Below are 19227 nucleotides of genomic sequence, written 5' to 3'. Positions count from 1 at the left end.
CAAAATCCTGAAACTTGAGTTGCTCCCAATGCTTTTATCAGAGTGGGTGTGTTAGATAGAAAGCACTGAGACATTGAAAAAAAAGTGCTTTGCTGAATGAGACATGTCATATTAAGTACCTTGAGTGCTCAAGTACAGTAGAAAAGTGCTATGTAAGAAGCAGTCCAGTCCATTTACCATAGTGAGAAAGAGCTCCTCAAACCTGTGTAGACATGAATCAATGAAGCGCAAATTGAAATTTGATTTTGGACCAAAAAACCCCAGAATTTTCCAGGCAGGTGTCATTAAAACCACTGTAAAATATATCGGAACAATTTAATTGTGTTGATACAATCCTTAATGGCAATAATGAAAGCATGTTGTTGTTGATATGTCTGTTTGTTTGTTTTAAATAACAGATATTTGATGTTCTTATTAGCTGCTCTTTTCTGATGTCAGTGGAAATTTATCCTAATAAGCTGTTTTATCTCCCTTCCCCCTCTCTATCAGCCAACTTTCCTTTGATTGGCTTCTCCTCACAAACGGAAGAACAGCAGGTGGGTGGGGCTTCTGTGCTCATAGCCAAAGCTGTGCCTCGGGTAAACATATCAGGCACAGTTGTACTTGCCCATACATTTGAAACCTTAGCCATGCTTAATATGAGCATCCACCATTTTTTATGACCCATATATAGAAAAAAAAAAACCCACTGATATGTGATTTACTACATCAGACCATTAATGTGAGACTGTGTAGAAGTGTTTTTGTTTTTGGCAATCATTGCAGTGACTTCTAAACAAACCTGGCAACCTCATTCTTCAGGTGAGGTTCTGCTGAGAGTTGTCAGATTAGAGGGGTGGCATCTCTGATCTGACATACAGTGGGGCAAAAAAGTATTTAGTCAGCCACCGATTGTGCAAGTTCCCCCACTTAAAATGATGACAGAGGTCAGTAATTTGCACCAGAGGTACACTTCAACTGTGAGAGACAGAATGTGAAAAAAAAATCCATGAATTCACATGGTAGGATTTGTAAAGAATTTATTCGTAAATTAGGGTGGAAAATAAGTATTTGGTCACCTCAAACAAGGAAAATCTCTGGCTCTCACAGACCTGTAACATCTTCTGTAAGAAACTTTTCTGTCCCCCACTCGTTACCTGTATGAATGGCACCTGTTTGAACTCATCATCTGTATAAAAGACACCTGTCCGCAGCCTCAAACAGTCAGACTCCAAACTCCGCCATGGCCAAGACCAAAGAGCTTTCGAAGGACACCAGGAAAAGTATTGTAGACCTGCACCAGACTGGGAAGAGTGAATCTACAATAGGCAAGCAGCTTGGTGTGAAAAAATCAACTGTGGGAGCAATCATCAGAAAATGGAAGACATACAAGACCACTGATAATCTCCCTCGATCTGGGGCTCCACGCAAGATCTCATCCCGTGGGGTCAAAATGATCATGAGAACGGTGAGCAAAGATCCCAGAACCACACGGGGCGACCTGGTGAATGACCTGCAGAGAGCTGGGACCAAAGTAACAAAGGTCACCATCAGTAACACACTACAACGGCAGGGAATCAAATCCCGCAGTGCCAGACGTGTTCCGCTGCTGAAGCCAGTGCATGTCCAGGCTCGTCTGAAGTTTGCCAGAGAGCACATGGATGATACAGCAGAGGATTGGGAGAATGTCATGTGGTCAGATGAAACCAAAGTAGAACTTTTTGGTATAAACTCAACTCGTCGTGTTTGGAGGAAGAAGAATACTGAGTTGCATCCCAAGAACACCATACCTACTGTGAAGCATGGGGGTGGAAACATCATGCTATGGGGCTGTTTTTCTGCCAAGGGGACAGGACGACTGATCCGTGTTAAGGACAGAATGAATGGGGCCATGTATCGTGAGATTTCGAGCCAAAACCTCCTTCCATCAGTGAGAACTTTGAAGATGAAACGAGGCTGGGTCTTCCAACATGACAATGATCCAAAACACACCGCCCGGGCAACAAAGGAGTGGCTCCGTAAGAAGCATTTGAAAGTCCTGGAGTGGCCTAGCCAGTCTCCAGACCTCAACCCCATAGAAAATCTGTGGCGGGAGTTGAAAGTCCGTGTTTCTCGGCGACAGCCCCAAAACATCACTGCTCTCGAGAAGATCTGCATGGAGGAATGGGCCAAAATACCAGCTACTGTGTGTGCAAACCTGGTAAAGACCTATAGTAAACGTTTGACCTCTGTTATTGCCAACAAAGGTTATGTTACAAAGTATTGAGTTGTATTTCTGTTATTGACCAAATACTTATTTTCCACCCTGATTTACGAATAAATTCTTTACAAATCCTACCATGTGGATTCATGGATTTTTTTTTTCACATTCTGTCTCTCACAGTTGAAGTGTACCTCTGGTGCAATTTACTGACCTCTGTCATCATTTTAAGTGGGGGAACTTGCACAATCGGTGGCTGACTAAATACTTTTTTGCCCCACTGTATTCAGGTCTCTCCCCAGAGGTTACATGGGTCCCACTCAAAGACACAGTCAGACTTATCCTGAAGCCACTGCAGCTTTGTCTTGGCTTTATGCTTTGGTTTAGTTTCACATATTGAAACTGTTGCTCCTGTTGCAAGCTGCTGGCATCATTTTGGAGGTGTTCTTTAAGGTCCTCTTTATAATTGATACTCAAGGTGAAACAGTGGAGAGAAGGTAGCATTACTGAAAATGAAGATGCACACACTCAGTTAAAATGAGACAAGAACAAATACATTGTTTAATTTCTTCTTCATGGAGAGGGCATTGATAAATTTGAGGTTAGCATTAGATGAAGAACTGCAATAAGATGCACACTGACTTCTTTTATTTCACAATAGTAATTTATCCTTAAACCACTGGATTATTTTTTGTTATTTGAATGTTACCAGAATTATTCAAATTCAAATCAAGTAATATTTGCAGGTGACTCTATAGTGTAGTTTCCAAAGATGCAGACACAAATCCCATCATAACGGCATGTGAGGATAAAAATCTGCCAAACTGAATATGCAAAGCTACCCACTGTGGTGACCCTGATTGAAATCACTGTGAAAAGCTTTACCCTTAAATTTAACAGACAAATATGTGTTCTTATAATTATGCTATTAAGTATATGTACAAAAATATCAACGTTCAGTTTGAGTGTCTGCGGTTGAGGAACGCTACAAATGAACTTAATTAAATCAGAAAGCTTCAGATTTCGTTGAGCTTTGCAGTAACAGCAGCTTGTTTTTTGTCTTCTTCAGTCTGCCTTTTGTGCCGTACACTTCAATGAACTCTTGGCATGTGGTGGACTTTTTCAGGGAAACATTTCAATATGAGCATTTTAAATCACGCCCACGATGATGTGGCAGTTTTTCTTTTGTTTTTGACTGCAGTGTGAAAAATTGTGAATATGCTAGCTTTATTGTAGTTTCTCCTGTGATTCAGGTAAATGTTTGCCTGTTGTACATAGTTCCTGTTCAGACATCAAAACCTGAGCTCTGTCTCATAAAGCAAGATTTTTCAGTTAGCATGTTAGCATTGGGGTTAAACGTCTCTTTTGGCTGGTAGTTAACAACCTGCTGTTGCTATGGTGCTGTCTACATGAGCCAAAAATGTTTAAATGAGAAAAATGAGAAAATCTGCAATGCAGCCATTACACAAAATGTTCTTCCTGCATTGGTACGATCTTTTAAGGCACTAAACAAACATTTTCGTGCATTCAACCACTTCAGACAAGAAATGTTAATTGGCTTTTCATTATCAAGGAGTATGAGTGCACCGTGACTCAGTGAGGGGGAAGGAAAAACTACCTCCTACTAATAAACATGTGTTGGTGTAGCATGTGACAACAATGTGTACATATTTATGTGCACACTGAAGCCTGGGATCTGAGATTATCAGTGCCTGAACAAAAGATTATGGCATCATTAGCAAAAAATGATTTCAACTTACAATATAATCCCTTCCTTTTATCTCACATCTACAAAGCATCCTGTAAAAATGTCCTCTGAGGACTGTGACAGAGTTAGTTCCCTCCGGACCTCCGCACTCACAGGATGGCCTCCTCAGGCTACACAAACCTGTTTATCTCTTAAGAGTTGTACCCCTCTCCCTCTGAAGTCTTGGACTTCTCCCTCTAACCAAAACTCTGGAAACATCTGTGAGAAGCTGGATGTTCCTCAACTCCCCTGTGGGTACAGTTAAAAGCAAAAGAAGCCCTGCCTCTGGTACCACAGACTAGTCATTCAGCCATCTATGATCGCTCCCCTCGCTGCTGTCAATCACCGCTCTGAGTCACAGGGAAAGGTGATGCAAGATAGCAGGAGGAAAAAATTATATTTTAAACCCCCGTGGGAATGTGTGAAAGCACTGATTCTTTTTTTTGATTTTTAAATATACATATGCAGTGAAACAGGCAATGTGAATCTCAACAATAAATCTGTCAGTAAGAACACAGATTGTCTGTTCCTCAGCTGCAGTGGTTTATATTTGCCAGCTCTGTTCTGAGAGCTCCCTGTTCATGCACAGAAACTCACTGGCAGTGAGAGTAGTAAAAATTCCGTACCTCATACAAAACAGACCTTGACAACATTCATGATATCAATCAAGTCATGCATAGCATGGAAAGGTGCTGGGGTGGACGTTGTTTGCAAAGCAACTGTCAGGCTAAAGCAACCTAAATATCTGTCCTTTGAGATTTCTCAGTGGGTGGCATAGAAGGGTTATAAACTGACCCATTAGTCTGATTTGCTTAAAATGATAAAAATCCAGTTTAATCTTATTCAGTTTATGTACTGCTGATTCCCCTGAATAGTCATCTAAAGGTACTTTATATATTGTACTCTACAGACCCAAGCCATTCAATGAGCCTATATGAGGTGAAAGTGGGGAGAAAAATGGTCACTTTAACAGGAAGAAACTTCTTGCAGAGCCAGGGTCAGGGATAGCAGCCATTTACCACATCCACTTAGTAGATGAGGAAGAAGAGAGGGATGAAGAGTGAGCAGGAATGAAAAAGACGGGTGTGAAGGAGAAGAGCTCAGTACATCAAAGGAGATCTCTCAGCAGCCTGGGCCTCAAGGCATCATAACTAATGGCTCAGTCACACTACAGCAAATATAAGACAACTTCCTTGCAACTAGGAAGGAGGTGGCTGCAAGGAGATTCCAATGATTGGAATTAATGACCAGTTACAAGGAATTCCATGCTTGCACATTTAAATACATGACAATTACACAGATCACCGTGTCGGAGGCAATCTGCTTCCAAACAATCACAGCCTGACTTGGGCTGACTCAGTCACTCTCCGATTGGTGAAGGTTTACAAATAATTGCCATCTAATTTATGGATACAGATTTTGCAATCAATCAATCTGCAATCTCTTTGCAATAGAGGAGTAGAATAGAATAGAGGATGCCAGCTGGTTGTATTCTGAAAACAAGTTGCAGAGTACCTGTGTAATATTGCAGTTAAATCACTGCCCTTCAGCAACCATGTCACAAAGAGGAATTTGAGTGGTGGGAATTTGTAAGTAGCCGATGTGAAATTCTGTGTATGCAGACAGCAACAGATTAAATTCCATGTAACTGCCAGTTTAAACCCATTCAATCACAAATTGATACATTTTCTTTTTCAGTAATCCTGACCACTGTTTTTCTTAATGTGACTGTAGCATAGTGGAAGGTTGAGCCAATCATTTCAATAGCTTCAAAGTTACAATATTTATTTATTTATTTTTAAAAAAATGAATGGATGACATGTAGTGCGACATCCAAACACTTAAAATCATTCGTGTTCAAACTGAGCAAATACCAGGTCAGTATGTTCAAAATATATTTGATTACATATGTATCCCCCAGAACATTTGAATTCATCTGTTTTGCACTTTAAATTGTTAAACTTTTTACTTTAAAAGCTAGAAGTGTTTAAAGTGTAGCAATACAGTTGAGGTAATGGCAGTCTTACACATTTACATTAAAACAATGTTAAAACACGTTTGTGCGAGAGCGATTGTGAAGTTCATTTCCACAGAATCCTACATGGCGTGTGCACCACAGGATACGGATGAAAAACGATGCCGCAGGAGTTATCAGTGTGTGCAGTTTTGAGGCACTAATTAGTCCAGTAAAATGTGTTACCTCATTATAGGCAACAGACTGGAGGTGATCACTGATATTCAACTGCCACCTGGTGGTTAAAATTCTACTATACAGCAGAGATGGGAAACCATGGAGAACAGCAACTTGTCACATGTCTGAATTTAGTTTATTTAGGTCATGTTGTCATTTCATATTTCTGTATTGACTGAAAACCAAACAAAAACAACAGATAGGAATGTGATACTGAGAGGATGTACACATTTGTAATTTAATACCAGGAGCACATCTTTTTTTATATATTTATATTCATTTTTCCCCCCCTTTTTCTTAAAGTGAAGATTGAGCCAACCTGAATGTGGTCCCATCTTTACCCCCCCCTTTCAATTCCGTGTAAATAAAGAAGCCAGTTCTCTATAATCTATTCATATCTGGTTGATGATCTGTACTGGTGCCAAATACCTACATTACATATGTCTGTTAGCAATTATGGTTTATTCAAAAGAAATCCATGTGTAAACCACTGATACTCTACAGATACACCAAACCTGCAGAGCCAGTGTAAATCAGTATCTAAAGGTGTAAAAATACACCAGTGATTTCATTATCAGTATAGTTACAGCTAACCGGGTGAACAGCAGGATATTGTTGAGTTTAACACCAACCATCTCAAGTTTGCTTCCTGCACAGATGTTGCAGAGAATCTTCAATGTTACAACTATACAGTTACTTTCTCCGTTTTCTGGGTACATAAATATCTGAATACAGATTAATTCAATTCAAAGTTATTTATCTGGCACCAAATCACAACAGTCACCTCAAGCCACTTTATATTGTAAGGTAGACCCTACAATAATACATACACATCATAGTGCCAGGCAAACAAGCTTCTAACCCTGCTCGATGACAAAACAATAGAACAAGCAGATATTTAAAATGAGCTGAAGCCTCTGATGATGCAAGGCATTCACTGAAACTGTAATCGTTCTTAGGAGTCCAGTTGCTGTCACTTCTGCAAAACACTTTCAGCAAAAGTGATTAATGAACCCTCTGCTGCTTTAATTCAGCTATTTGAGAGCTGGATGTTATGACCCCAAAATCAGAACTGCGAGAAATATGATACAAGTTTGTGCCATTTTATTACAGTATTTGCCTGGATGGTTGTTGCTGTGGTAAGAGTGAAGGAAAATGTTCAATTTAAGCCAATAACACAGATCTTCCAAGGCTGGTCATGATGCTCCCCACCACTTTGGATATTTCTTCTGATGCAAAATCTTGTCCGATTCCTCGCTAACAGAAAGAAAAACACTTTAGTAAGTAAAAACTGGCCTCTGTAGAGCAACGTATTGGCAAAGCCTAACAGATGAGACAATAGCAAGACAACAAGTAGAGAACTACTTAAGTTTTCCTGTTCATCAGTCATGAGATACATTTTTAAAAAAAATGATGATGATGATAATAATAATAATAATAATAATAATAATAATATTTCACCTGTGCACGAGGTTGCAAGCTGATGTTTCAATCATCAAATAAGAAGGAAGAGGTTTGGATCCTTCGAGAATTCACTACTGGAAATTGTTTTCCAGCATTGGGTAACATCGGGTCAATGTAAGTCATTCTGCAGCAGCTCAGTGACTGGTGATGTGCACAACTAGTGAAGGTCCACAAAGAGCTGTACCAGTGACTGCAGTGTCTGCTGCTGTAGGGCTGACAGTGTTCTGATATTAAGCTGCCTGCAGAGACGAGGAAAGGAGAAAGGACAGAAAACTTTAATAGTAGAACCAATGATAAGATAACGCTTTATTGTCATTGCACAGTCAAACATAGTACAATGAGATTGGAAAACTGTCCTACGTCGGCACTACATATAACACAGCACATGATGACATTATGGCAGGAATCAGGACAGCTTTCTTCCAATAGGTGCTCATATGAAGAGAAACTTAAAGGGGTGACGGTGCTCATATTCTCTGAAAAATGGCCAAAAACAACCCCATTCTGTAAATGTGTGACCACAACTGTACACACTTTTATTGCAGCAAGACTGAATCACCATTTGTCTTTTTGATTACATTTGTTAAATAACAACACATGCACGTTTTTAAAATATGATAATCGACTGTAAATTTCACATCTATAAAAGATGTATGATTTATGCCGTTTGTGCTCACCAGTTTTGGGGTCCTTCTTCCTCCACCTACTTTTGCTGGCAGAATATATTTGGGTCATCCCATGTAAGCATAAGCTGTCCAATTTTAAGACTGGGAAAATAAGGAAACAAACAAACAAACAAAACAAAAAAGGAGAAAGAAAATCAAGTGAGAAAACACCTTAAGGAGCCAGCCACTATTTTTTTTCCTGTCAGGTGGGGAAATGACTCAGATGGCCCCTGTGCACCTTGAGGTGTCACCACAGCTTGTCAGGACAGGCTGGCTGTGCCACTGCAATCACCAGCCTGACTAATAGTGCAACTCATCACTGTCACAACCCCACGTGAGAAAAAATAAAAAGTGAGTTTACCTGGTTCATTTCATGGTGAACAGCTGTATTAACTGGCATCACTAAAAAAGCTCAGCTGACCATAGGACACGTATGATGAAAGAAATTTGTAAAAGCAAATAAAGCCAAAAAAAAAAAAAAAACAGGTAAACATAATCTATGACAAACCAATCAGAGTACAGGGCTAATACTTTTTTAAAATGTTATACCAGATGCCATGTTTCTCATAAAACATGACTGATTTAAAGAAACTACGCAGTTGACTAAAATGACAGCATGCCCTTTGGAAACAAGAGAAAATCATTCCAATAGCTCAGCAAACAGATGACATTCAGACACAGACCTTAAAGAATGAAGGAGCTCTGGTCATCAGGTCATGGAGCTCGAAGTTCTGCCTTGGAGAGGGGGAAGAGGACCTTCCATGACATCTACACCACAGCATCTGTTGCCTTGTCCAAAAAAATAAATAAATAAAAAAAATTTAAAAAAATTGAGTTAATATGACAGGTGACATTAATACGGACTTTATTAAACCATGATTTTGTTCTGAAAATGTGACTTTTTTAGAGTATGGCATCATCAGCATTATGTAAAATAGATATCAAGTTTACATAATGCTTTCTAGGGTGATCACACCTGCTAATAAACAATGACATTTGTAAATTAAAGAGTATATTTAATGTAGTACTGCATGAAGTCTCATCACCTAGCCCTACAGTCTTCTGTCAGGGTTTACAGTGCATGCCAAATGCTGCATGACTGTGGCTCCATACAAAACCCATAGATTTCATTATCCAGCACATGGGAAAATAAACACAGACAGTCAAATGTGGAATTATTAAAGCAGGACTGAGGTCTGACCTCAAAACGAGTCATTACATGAAGAGACAGAATTCACACAATGGCAATAAGTGCTCCAGGATGCCTGGGACAACCTGCAGAGAGCTGTAAGCTTTTTGCTATGTGGCCAGCTGTTTCTATGTGTGTGTGCGTTTTAACTTGAAAGAAGCATACAACACATGTGTATAGAGGAGCAGGGTTGGGTCAGATGGCCCCTGTGCACATTGCGTGTCCTCAGGTTGGATCAGACTGAAGCAGTCAACTCGACACCCCAGCTGATTAGTGCAACTCATCACTCCCACACCCAGCACCGCTTCCACTTTAACATGCAGTGTTTGTTTTGTGCAGCACACAATCGAACTGGGGACCCAGCAACCCAACCACTAGATAATCGGCACAGTCATCTTACTGGGATTTGTGTCCATATTCCACGTCGTCATCCACGCGGTATCATTCGCGTGTCATCCTTGCGCAGGGGCCATGCTAATCTTCTCTGTATCGTATCCAATTTAGCGTACGCGCTTGCCGAAGCCAGCCAAAACTGGTATCATTCGCCATAGCCGCTGACATGGGTCTTGTGTGTGTGTGACAGGAAGTAGTGCAGAACCTTGAGTTTAGCAGGCACAAAAAATGGTCAATCATTTAGATGATAGAGAATGGAAAAGGTTCAAAATGCAAGTTAACTTGGATTCAAGCCCGGGTGGTGGATTATGTTACAAACAGTAACGCTGGTTAACGTAAGGTTAAATAAATCTAATTCTTTTAAGCAGAGTTAGCTTTACCACTAGCTGTTTAGCAACGTTAGCGTCTAGCATTCGGTTAAAACCTAAGTGACTGTCACAAGTGAAACATTTCAAATAAAAAAAAAAGTAATTTATCACTGTGCCTCCCATCAAACTACAAAAAATGTCACAAAAACACCCGAGTAAAACTTACAAAATCAGATGAACTCTCTTTCTCGTCTAGCTTAGCCGAGTCTCTGCATATTTCAAACCCCGTGTTCACGCAGGGCGCGTCGCTGATTGGCCTAAAAGCCGGAAAAGGTGTGGGCATTTATTGGAGGAGCCACACTCCAGTGCAGCAGGTGGCGGTAATGCACCACTAAGCTGGTTTACCAACCGCTATTAAACTAAAAAGAAGAAGAAGCCCAGACAACGTCGATGAACAACAGTGCAAGAAAAACCTGAGCACTAAATGGCGCTAAAGTTTTGTGCGTGTGTCTTCTACATAAATGTTTACTGAATGGTTACACATATGAGTTTGCTGCATGCTCCTCTGCAAAACAAGTGCAAAAACGCCATTGATCCTCAGTGATACTGCACATTGGTTATAATTTGTAACATTTATACATCCTGCATCTTTTATACTGAATACTAATGTAATGAAAGCTCAAGAATGGGTGAAGATCTATCCACCATACTGATTCCTGATAAAATTATAGGCTTGAAAGGATGATGGTGTTGTATAAGATGACTGCTATTTATTTATATTTTGTTACAAAAATGTCCAATAAATTATATAAATAACAGTTAGAACTGTTGCCTCACCGTGAGAAAGTCCTGGGTTTGAACATAGGGTTTCCATAGGGAAACCAGAGGTGAAACAATTCTAACGAGTTTGAAAGCCAGTATGTCCACCTTTGCTTCATCACAGCCTGAACTCTTAGGCAAGCTTACTTCTCATTTCTTTAGGATCGCCTGGCTTCTTGAAGGACTTTAAAACCTTTTCGTTATATGTTGGCTGTACCTTGTTCCACTCTCTGTCAACATGATCCTGCATGCTTTGAAAGCATTTGTGCTCAATTAGATTAGAAAAAACACTATTTACCAGTCCACTGTATGTATTATCAATTATGCTTTTACTGCATTGGCAGTGTGTTTGGAATCATTGTCATACTGAAATGTGAAGCTGCTGCCAATCAGACTCATGGCAGATCAAATTCTGACCCAACTTCTCCTCACAAATCTGTTTTGACAAGATCCCCCCAAACCACATGATTAAATCTCCCCTCCTATTGTAACAACAATATCTGAATTAGCACCTGAAGATTTTAGCATCCCTTTTCATTGCTACATGTCAGACGAGGAAACACGTTTGTCTAAAAGCAACGAGCGCACAGACGAGTGAGACGAAGGTTTCATTGAAATGCAAATGCAATTTTATATTAAAAGATAGCAAAGGGATAATTCACTATATCACACAACACAGCTTGTTAGTACTGCCATACATATACAGTCTTTTCATATTTACACATCAAGTGACAACGAAAACGAAAATCATAAATATCTCTTTTTGTTAACTTTACAACAGCTATACGTGACCAGTATTTCATAAGATAAAAGAGCACTATTAAATAACTGGCATCTTCCCTATCATTTACAAGGCTTGGGAACACAGTGGTTAAAATAATCCAGCAAAAACAAAACAAAAAACAAAAAAACCCAAAAACATTGTTCTTTTCCAGTGAGTAAAATTAATACAAGTCTAAAAACGGTCATGAAATCCCTTTGTACAAAAGACTATACAACTCAGCCCAGTATCAACAAAAATGTTTGCTTACATCCGCGTGATAAAATCTGTACAGTTTTAGCATTCCTGCAGCAGAGTTGGAGGGACTGTGAGTGTGGATTACTGGATCCTGGGTCGCTATGATGCTCTGTAGGCCTGCCTTCGACCAACCATCAGAGACTGTAGTCATGTAGCTGCCAAGCCCCTCTCTCATTGGCCTCAGTGCTTCGTCTAGCAGCAGATCAGCATGTTGCTGAGCTTGTAGCAGATACTTCAAAATACACAATTCTATAATGTGTCAAAGATATATTTGTCCATATAGCAATATAGTATTTTCATTTGCGCCACAATCGACAGGCAGAATGGGGCGCTAAAAATAAAGCAATGCGAGATAGCCATTAAATTCACTTCTCAGTAAGCTGTCTGATAAATGTTTCAACACACAGCATGCACAAAGTTACCCCTTTTGTTGCACTGTGCTGTGGCAGACACTGTGAGCGCACCTCACAGAATCCGATATGATGGAGTTAAACTCAAACGACCAAAAGCACAAATTTTCTCATTTACTTCCAAGTGTTTCTGGCCGAGCAGATACTTCTGGTTGTATGTGCCAAGATTTTGGTTGTATGTGCCAAGATTTTTTAATTTTTTTTTAAAATATATCTTTGCCTCTGAAGCTTGGTTGCTAATAGAAAGTGAAAAGTGGAACTTTGAGGAAGTAAGAAAACTTAATTCAAACTAGAAACGTTATATAACACTGGCCACAAATCTATGGGCTAATTTTGAAATGCTAAAGATGGCAGCAGTGCTGCGTCTGCCCCCAAAGAGCCAGACTTAGCCAATCATCTCGTAAGCACTGACCCATGAACATGGTAAAGGTGCACGCCCCCACAGGCGTATAAGGTGTGGGTAAGATACCTTGTTAAAAATCTTTTCTTTTGCTGTATTCATAATCTGAACGAGCAGCAACAGCAGCAGACACGCTGATCGTGTCAGCAGTCAGAAGCAGATAACAGAACAAAGTTAACCAACGTTTTTCCAGTCAGATCTTCATCAAAAATCTGTTCACATGGCTTTTTATGGCCATATGAACATAGAAGTTAAGGACGAGGGTTTTTCCAGATACATTTACATAGAGTCTTCAAAATAAATGTTCAAAGATGGCTGCTGAGAGGCAAGACTTGCTTCACACTGTTATTTGTGGTGATCTAAAAAACGAAAACGTTTGTTACTCATGACTTGTTCATCTAATATTTCTGTTATTGTTACTTGCTATCAGTTATCAAGCAGAGTAAGAATGAATCTCATATTAGTGGAGAAGGTGAGTGGATATTACACACACTGGTTACAAAAATGTGTTTCGCAAGCACATCAGCAATGGGGGAAAAAAACAAAAATAAAAACACAAAAAAACTAATCACCTACTTAGAAAGTAAATTCTTTTCTTTTGGAAAGACCGACGAAATAAAGTGGTTTCAGAGAAACCCCCGGTGTTTTTGGACAGAAAAAAACTGAGACATACGTTTAATACCTGGATTCATACAACCTTACAAGTATCTGCATCGCTCACCAGCTTTATCTGTGGAGTATATAAGTGAGAAAATGCCATGTGCATGTGCATCTGAGGAGAAATAAATATACAGCTGAAGTGGGAAAAAGAATTCAACATTTGGCACTTAGGCTGTTACTTCATTGAGGTGACTTCCGCTCTGCCCGAGGATCAGCGATAACTGAAGTATAACTTTAAACAGAAAATGGAGGGCCTCCTGCAGCCAACTGAGAGAACCTGCTACAGTCATTTCTAGTTTAATCCCTTGGAGGCTGTAAAGAAGCAGATGCCAACACTGAGGTCTCCCACACCGGTGAGGTTGAGGGGGGGCAAGTCAGAGGAAACAAACATCCCAGAATGAGAATAAATCTCTGTTGAAGTGTGAAATGGAGAAAGAAGCATGGAGACTCTGAAGCCCCACCCTTTGGCACTGTCATAAATACAACTCTTGAAAAATAAAATTAATTAAAAAAGAAAAAAAAAACAGGTGCTGCTGCACAAAAATAAAACTTCTAGCTTAGCGCACTCATCATTCTCTGAAAGTCAGCAAACCCACTCTACAAATTAAAAAAAACAACAAAAAAACCCACAAACATGTTCATAAATATAGTTCATAAAGACATGAGTGGCATTAGAGGGAACTCTGTGGTTACGTCGTCCGGGGGGTATGTTGCTTTAGCTCCGTCCAGGATGAAAAACAAAGAAAAAGAAAGGTGAAGTGGTATACAGAGAAGCGTCGCACTGAGAGTCTGTATCCTTAAAAGAAAAAAGAAAAAAAAGGTTCCACGTTAACGCTTGTGTCTCTCTGTTCACTTCCTCCCCAGAGTCCTTTGTTTTTCTTATTCCAGCACGCTCCATTTTTGCCTCGAGGCAGCAGCACTGAGGATACTGCACTGCACGTGTGGACAAGTAGGACGGAGCCCCAATTTTAAAGACAGGACATGTGTGTTTTGTAGCTTAGTTGTGTCTAACCAGGTTGATATGTACCATTAGTTTACATATGCAGCTGTTACTGTGTTCTGTACCTATTCATCTTTGTGTGTTTGTACCAGCTCTAAATACAGGTGACTGCATGTGTATATTAGGTAATGATGGTCAAGATAAAGCACAGAGGGCCTCCTTCACACTTCGCTCTCGGTGGAGGGCTTGCGTACGGAGACCCAGCCGGTGTCGGGCAGGCTGTGCTGGGCGTGACGCTGCGGGGTGATGGCAGAAGGGGTCAGGGTGGTTATGGACGAGCATTCAGACGCCTCCTCCTGGAGGAGCTGCTCCGTCTCGCCGTCGTCTAGCGAAGCGCTGCTGGCCTGCAGGGACACGGTGTCTGTGCGCATGCAGGTGTGCAGCCCGCCTCGGGACGGCTTGATCTGTTTCAGGTCGTCCCAGTAAAGCTCATCATTGGACAGGAGGCACACGCCCTCCACGATGCGGATCTTCTCCTTGGTGTAGCCTCCGTCCACTCCCCCCTGGACAACAACAACACTGTTAGTGATTGACTCTGCGTCGGCAGTTCAGAGAGATCATCCACCTTTGATGTGTCAAGTCATGCTTCTTTCTTTCATCTTTAATGCTAACGCTTTGCTCTTTTTCTTTTTAATTAAAATGTATTAACATCAGGCAGAAAGCTCTCAGCCTGTTAAAAGGTGGACAAACCTCAGGGATAAGTCAGAGAACACTCCAGAACAAAGTGTCACGTTCAAACCCACAAAACTCATGCTGCAGGAGCTCCGCTTGCTCCTGGATTTAGCTTTTTTTTGTTTTGTTTTTTACACATTTCTACATACATTTTTAGAATAAGGTGCTACAAGTACGTAATTAGAAGAAACAAAAATCTGGACTGTTTTACAGAATAAAAACAGGAAGTTGGTGCATACTTTTCCAAAGCAAAAAGATTGATGAATACTGGAAGCTGCTGCTAGTTTTAGACTTTTTTTTTTTTACTAAGAAATAACCTTTTTACTTGTAAATTACCAGCAGGCTCTATGGGAAATGCAGTATGAGCCGAACAACTGCTGTCAGCTTGACACACTGTGTACTTAATGTTACTATTGATACATGTAGCACCTTTAACAAAATCCACCCACACATTTGGCTTTGTTGCCAGTTTCAGTGTCAATTTCACAACACAGTCACTCAGTGGGATAAAAATCATCATGCTGCTGATCACAGAGCTCTGAAACTACATCCAAAAAAGGAGGTTATTCATTAAGATTTTTCAGGCGACATGCTGTGAAAGGCAGAAGTAAAACAAAGAGACGGTTTAGAATTACACGACTCCTTCATGCTGTGTAACTACCTCTCCACAGGACAAGTGGGTCAAAAGATAAAGGGAGAGAGGGAGTTGTAGGGGTGAGAGAGCTGCGGTGAGGGAGAGAAAGGAGGGGAGGAGAAGATGAGCGCTGGTGTCTGTGACCTACTCGTGTCACATGTTACAATCATTCTATTCACAGAGACAAACAGTAAAGGGATTTGTCTCTGTGCTTAGACACAATACAGTCTGTGATCATCCTATGCAAATACCATGGATTCATGTTAAATCCATTATGTGTCCTTTTCAACTTCTCACAGATTGCGGACCGTTCGTTACCTCTTTCTTATATCGAAGCTGGTTGTATATTGGAGGCTTCTGAGATGCCTCGATCTTGACCTCTTGTGTGGACGTCCGGTACGAGGGGTTACTGTAGGTCAGATTGCTCACTCCTGGGTCAGCAAACTTTGACTTTTTGTGTCTGTTGATCAAAAATAAGACAATAAGAGCAATTACAATTTAATTTAATTTAGAGGTTTACCTATCCTCTGTGTCAAATGTAGGTAATTAAACATTCTTTTTAAGCAATGTTGTGCAGGACACTGACCTGTAAATGATCAAAGCGGCAATGAGGATCAGAATCGCCAGAATGGTCAGAACCCCACCGATAACATAGCTGACATGAAGTCCCTCTCCTACAACAGACAGGACACATTACAGGGGTGGTTAACAGGCTTTGCTTAAACTGATTTGCTACAAAGTTTTACACAAACATTGCAGGTCAGTCATTAACCCAGCTAACCCCATAATACCCAGTGAGAAACGAGCTTGAGATGGTTATTGAATATTATTTTAAGTCTTTCAGACATAACTGTATGTCTGCGATGTTTGTCTTGAGAAGTAATTTCATTTAGTAAAAATAGCCAACGCTTATCACTGAATAGCTTTAAAGCAAAAGTAGCTCTTTATTGCCGTTTTTTGTGTTCTTATATCTTACATTTTTATTCACCTTCACAGTCATAACTGGTCTTTGGTTTATGCGAATGATATATTATTTAAGTCCCACATTCAAACATTACTGATGTCCAACTCTGAGTAGGGGGAGAAACTATTAGCCTAGCTTAAGAGCTGTTTTAACATTAGCTAGCTGGCTGTTAACCAACAGCTACAACCGTCTTTGTCTACAAACACATTACATTTACATTTCTGTTCTGAGTCCTTAAACAATAATCTGTGTCAAGATCCTGTTCAGAGGTGTACTTTATACTAGTCGCACAGCTATGCTAGCAGCCTTTGTGAGCTGCCAGTCTTTGAACCAAGCTCAAGCATAAACTCAACCTGGATGTACTGTATCTCGCAGAAAGAGTGATGCCTAGCTTTTCTCTTTTCCCTGTAGGCAGACTTTGTGAATGTCTCGGTGTACTGACCGTGAGGAGCTGTCACCACAGTGTTCATACACCCCTCTATGTTTAGGTTCTTGTCAGTGCAGCTGTAACGATAAGGAGGAAAATAAATATTAATTTACCATAGACTGCAACACAGAGGACTTCATATGATTTGTAACAACTTTGCTATATTTACAACTGTGTATTAACATTAAATCTTTCAGATTCTGTGGATTCTAAAAATGTGTAAGGCAGAAACAAGTGCACAAAACAGATCCATTGTATTCCAAAGTTAAAATGCCAACATGGTAGATCGACAAGTCTACAACTGTGTTCATTAGTGGGACAATTTCATTTAGATCAAACACAGTTTGGATCTAGAATGTGAACCATTTAATGAACACAACAGACTTACTTGACCAGTGAGGGTCCTCTCTGTGGGATGTCTGTGGGAGCTTTAGGGATCTTGTTAGGGACAGGAGTGCTGCTGGGCCCTCTGGCAGGAGAGGTGGGGATGTAACCTGAAACTGATCAAAGCACGAGGAACAAGGGCCTGAGTGGGCATTTCTTGGTTTGTCATTTTAGTGTTCTTCCATCCATCCATCCATTCGCTTCCGCTTATCCTTTTCAGGGTTGCGGGGGGTGCTGGAGCCTATCCCAGCTGTCATAGGGCGAAAGGCGGGGTACACCCTGGACAGGTCGCCAGTCTGTCGCAGGGCTAACACACAGGGACAGACAACCATTCACACTCACATTCACTCGCACATTCACACCTAGTGACAATTTGGATTAATCAATTAACCTATCCCCACAAGCTGCATGTCTTTGGACGGTGGGAGGAAGCCGGAGTACCCGGAGAGAACCCACGCAAACACGGGGAGAACATGCAAACTCCACACAGAAAGACCCCGGCCTGATATAAAATAATTTCCCCCAGGGATCAATAAAGTATTCTGATTCTGATGGTGGAATTGAACTCAGGACCTTCTTGCTGTGCGGCAACAGTGCTAACCACCGTGCCACCGTGCTGCCCATTTTAGTGTTCTTCTGCTATATAAAACCTATTTGTGACTTTTTACCATTTTCAGTTAAAAAGTTCAGTTAAAACTTTTTAACTGGTACAGGCTGATAAATTACAGAGAACACTTACTTGTGGAGCACGGTCGCCCGTCTGGTTCATCAGGGCAGGCGCATACAAAACTGTTGGTCTTGGCAAAGCAAAGGTGAGTGCAACCGCCGTTATTGATCCCACAGAGGTTAGTACCTAAAGGGAAGGAGAGGGGACGTTCACATTTATGTTCAGCTCAAACTAACTGAACATAATTGAAAATAATGAGCGTTTCCTCCGTTACTTTGGTCCATTTATCAGGTTAGAACTGAGAGCTTTTAGTTATGATGGCATCAAGTAACAGCACAGTGATGAAATTAAAATGCAATCCAACCCAATTACCAGAATCTGTGTCAAGTAAAATAATTTATCTGTTTTATCTGATTATACTAAACGGGCTGAAAGAAATCCATCAGCCTTATCAACAAGAATCAGATTTCTTGCCATGCTGGAGAAAGGGTTATCTTACTCGCACAAGCAAACCACGTGAACGTCATATTGACAGACCAATTATCTAGCACTGACAATATTTCATAAATCCACAGTAGCTTTGGCTCCTTCAGCAAAAGGTAATAAACAGAGACACCTTTGGCCTCTTCCCCGTCAGATGGAGTTGTCAGGAGAAAAAGCCTCCTTACCTGTCTGTCTGTTAGGAGATACCACTATAATGTCCATGAGGCCTTCCACGTTGGCCAGCACGGTTTCCTTGTTACGGCCAGTGTGTTTGTCCACCCGCTGGATGGACTTAGTCTGCCAGTCCGTCCAGTAGATCCAGCGGTCTTGCTGCGAGAGTCGGGAGAAAGGAGTTAGAGGGGAGGACACCGGCTTCGACTGGGGAAACGAGGGAGAAGAAGAGAGGGGGAGGAAAAATACACGGACAAGGAGAAGGGGGCGAGAGGAAGAAAGGGAAGGGGGGAAGAAGAAAAATGAGGGTCAGAGTGAAAGCGAAGTAGAAGAAATGGTTACGTCGAATGGGTTCAGTATGAGCTGAAAGATGGAGAGAATC

General features: G+C 40.8%; 1 protein-coding gene, 1 long non-coding RNA gene, 2 other non-coding genes and 1 pseudogene across 6 annotated transcripts in view; all 5 read right to left on the bottom strand.

The window, feature by feature from the left end:
• Positions 1–6562: 6562 nt before the first annotated feature.
• LOC101467067 (uncharacterized) lies at positions 6563–10466 on the bottom strand. Its single transcript, XR_191750.3, has 6 exons — positions 10363–10466; positions 9836–10033; positions 8930–9035; positions 8259–8348; positions 7579–7820; positions 6563–7374 (listed from the first exon to the last, which is right to left on the bottom strand). It is a non-coding gene; the product is annotated as an uncharacterized LOC101467067 (long non-coding RNA).
• LOC111501668 (small nucleolar RNA SNORD67) lies at positions 8460–8573 on the bottom strand. The gene has a single exon (XR_002721608.1). It is a non-coding gene; the product is annotated as a small nucleolar RNA SNORD67 (small nucleolar RNA).
• Positions 9625–9729, bottom strand: LOC111501667 (small nucleolar RNA SNORD67). The gene has a single exon (XR_002721607.1). It is a non-coding gene; the product is annotated as a small nucleolar RNA SNORD67 (small nucleolar RNA).
• On the bottom strand, positions 9865–9962 carry LOC111501666 (U6 spliceosomal RNA; annotated as a pseudogene).
• A 1101-nt stretch (positions 10467–11567) lies between the features above and the next one.
• Positions 11568–19227, bottom strand: part of lrp4 (low density lipoprotein receptor-related protein 4) — a 111042-nt gene continuing 103382 nt past the window's right edge. The window contains exons 32-38 of one of the 3 annotated variants that reach the window (XM_014414079.4): positions 18860–19052; positions 18264–18377; positions 17529–17640; positions 17156–17217; positions 16336–16423; positions 16068–16209; positions 11568–14946 (exon numbers count right to left, since the gene is read on the bottom strand). In XM_014414079.4, coding sequence (XP_014269565.2) covers positions 14605–14946; positions 16068–16209; positions 16336–16423; positions 17156–17217; positions 17529–17640; positions 18264–18377; positions 18860–19052 — 1053 coding nt within the window. In that variant the 3' untranslated portion in view covers positions 11568–14604. The other 2 variants (XM_014414080.4, XM_076885243.1) reach the window with 2 other exon arrangements.

Source organism: Maylandia zebra, linkage group LG1 (genome assembly GCF_041146795.1).
Source record: "Maylandia zebra isolate NMK-2024a linkage group LG1, Mzebra_GT3a, whole genome shotgun sequence".
NCBI lineage: Eukaryota > Metazoa > Chordata > Actinopteri > Cichliformes > Cichlidae > Maylandia > Maylandia zebra.
This window is presented reverse-complemented; position numbering and strand designations above follow the sequence as displayed.